General features: G+C 45.2%; 1 protein-coding gene across 1 annotated transcript; it reads right to left on the bottom strand.

The window, feature by feature from the left end:
* Nucleotides 1-1,740: 1,740 nt before the first annotated feature.
* On the bottom strand, nucleotides 1,741-2,707 carry LOC147145192 (claudin-9). Its single transcript, XM_086035572.1, has one exon. It carries the CDS (start codon nucleotides 2,580-2,582, stop codon nucleotides 1,944-1,946), a length of 639 nt encoding a protein of 212 aa, XP_085891698.1. The 5' UTR covers nucleotides 2,583-2,707; the 3' UTR covers nucleotides 1,741-1,943.
* Between the last annotated feature and the right edge of the window lie 294 nt (nucleotides 2,708-3,001).

Raw genomic sequence — 3,001 nt, 5'->3', positions numbered from 1 at the left:
AATGGTTCATTTGCCTTCATTTGTGCATCAGCTTGAAAGTCAAAAACACAAAGCCAAAAACAATTATGTACAATTAATTTGATATCTTTTTATTGTCCTACTCACTGGCACATTTGGACTGAAAGGCTTTTACATTTACTATTATTTTACAGAGTCCCATTGAGGTGGGGGGTGTGATGTGGTGGGGGGTTACGGGGACCAGGTGATCAATGAAGTCTTTGTGAGGGTTTCTGTTGCACATTTGGCCGATTATCCCAGACCGGGTTTCAGGACAAGTTACAAAAGGAAGACGAGGCTAACAAGCCCCCCTTTGTCTCCTTGTTAAGTTTTCCCCGAAACTAAATATCTCATGTCGGGGGCTGCAGCTGGTATGTGCGCTCTTTCTGCAGAACAACTAACACAGGTGAGGCGCTTATCATGGTGGAAGTGACTTTAATGCAGAATATCATGAACATAAGTAGTTGAGAACTAAATGGATAGGATACTACATGAATTCATGACTTTAATTGCTACCACTGACAGCTGTTTTACTTTTCTGTCGACTGCGGTCAAATGCGTCTAAAAATCTACATTCTTGCATGACATAGCTGAGCAGATCCCAAACTTTTTAAGCCACGTACCCTCTGCCCCCTGCACATACCCTCAAACACAAAGAAACTAACTCAGCTAAAGTCAATACGGGCCTGAAAATAAAGTTCCCAACCCTTGAAAATAACATTAAAAGAAGCGTATTATAGCTAATAACAGTGAATCCCTGCAGCAAATAGAAGAACCTGCAAGTTTAATTGACACCCCCCAAAAGGTTTTGTAATTGCTTATAGATGCCATAAGATAGAAGCAAATGAAAATCTCATCTCATTTAAAGCAACACTGTTATTGCTTTGTCGTGATCACAAAAACAGCAAATCGATGAGTTTTTAAAGCTAATTATTCGAGTATAGGTTCCCCATAAAATATATGAATGCCGAACCACGAATATGAGCAGGTTCAGTGTGTAATTATGAAAACCTGAAAAATAAAAAAATAAAACACAACATCAAAGTTTCACTACAGTGATTAAAAGAATATGCGGAATACAGTGGTGCCTTGAGATAGGAGTGCTGTCGGACGGCAGTGATCCCAACTGAGCTCACTTCACAACAAGCAGCAGTTTTTCAAAAAGAGAGTTTGAGCCATTTGCTGCCACTCCATGCTGAAGTTTACAGTCAAACGAAATGTAAAACAGAGAAATAGATGCGTATTTAAAACAACCAAACAACTTTAAGAACGCTTACATTAGCTTAATGCTAACACAAACTGGAAAACCTTGTTGGTGGGCTAACAGACAGCAACGGATATTTGAACACAAACAAACTAGCAAGACTCAGGGCCATTTATTTAGTTTTTATCCTCTGCAAAGAACAAGATATTTTTACTGCATCTTACTGAAGACTGATCGGCTTCATGTGTATTCCTATGTCTGTATTATACTGCCCTCATGTGGCCAAGGCATGCAGACCAGAAGGAGCAGCAAAATGTCCATTGAAATGAAGCAAACGCTTTAATTTTTTACATTCTATTTAATTGTGTCAAATACAATATTATAGAGTGCTATTTTTGTTACTGAGAAGAAAATCATAAAATTTTAAATGTTTTTTTGGGAGGGATCAAGCATTTCCATTCATTTCAATGATGAAAAATGAATTGAGATATGAGATATCAAACTATATCAAGACACCACTGTTTATTATTAGCCCAGACCACCCCATTACACTTAAAATCTGGCGCACCTCTTGAAAGGAGACTCCACTGACATAGAATATAAAAGCAAACAATGACCCCCACCACTATAGAAACTTGGGCAAAAAAACCTAACAAAGAAAAACCAACACTCCAATGTCCTTCAAACGTTCTCACCCATTGCTCATTGCTCCCCCCTGCTGGTCACATTGGCAACACGTTCATTACACGTAGTCTCGTCTGTCGTATCCACGCCGAGAAACAGCCGCGTAGTCCACCTGGGCGGGCCCATTGTCCCTCCGGGAGCTACAGGTGCACCACAGCAGCGCCCCCCCCAGGATGAGCAGGCAGGAGGCGGCCCAGCCGAAGTAGAGCGCATTACCGAAGTCCCGCTTCCCCGTCTCCTCCAGAAGCGGATCGTAGAAGCCCGACACGATGACGTGGGCCGTCCAGGACACAGCCGCCAGCGTCAGAACGCCCGCCAGGGTCAAAACGAGCCCCCCGACGGCCACCAGACGCCGTTTCCCCCTCACGTCCCGGCTGCAGTCGGTGCACTGAGCCCCTGCCGTCGCCAAGGCGACGCCAACTACGCCCAGCACCACGGAGACCACCACCAGGGCTCGAGCCGCCTGGAGGTCCCGAGGAAGCCCCAGCATGGAGTCGTGGACTTTGCAGTGCATCTGGCCCGTGCTCTGCACTGAGCAGTTCATCCACAGGCCCTCCCAGATCACCTGGGACAGCACCACGTTCTGGCCCACGTAGGCGGCCACCCGCCACATCGGAAGGCCGCACGCCGCCATCACACCCAGCCATCCCGCCACGGCCAGCGTCAGGCCCAGGATCTCCACGCCGGAAGATGCCATTATTTGAGGAGAGAGGGACCTCTGTGTGCTAGACTGTGCGCCGCCTCGCAGGTGATATGAGATCCCCTCGGCTGCAGGTCCCGAGTCCCACTAGAGGGAGAAACTGATTCGACCTTGTTTATCCGACTTGAAGGTGGAGTCAGGGCCAGGTGGTGTCGACCTGCTGGATGCTGGGAAATACTTCCAGACAGCGAGAGAGAGTGATCGTGAGAAAAACAGATTGATGTTGAAATCGCAATCAATAAAAACGATTATTCATTTATTCTAAAACCTAGCACATAGTTCCGACATCTTAAGGCAATTTAAATTAAAGACTTTTTAATTCCATTTGAAATTGTCATTGGATCATTTTTGGTGGAGAGTTTTGCGATTTGAGAACCATGAAATCCAACTTATCACGTGATGACATTTTAGAAAAA

This window comes from Filicampus tigris, chromosome 7 (assembly GCF_054856515.1).
Source record: "Filicampus tigris isolate MCC_2025a chromosome 7, RoL_Ftig_1.0, whole genome shotgun sequence".
In the NCBI taxonomy this organism is placed as follows: Eukaryota; Metazoa; Chordata; class Actinopteri; order Syngnathiformes; family Syngnathidae; genus Filicampus; species Filicampus tigris.
The sequence above is the reverse complement of the archived record's forward strand: the minus strand, read 5'-3'. Positions and strand labels throughout refer to the sequence as shown.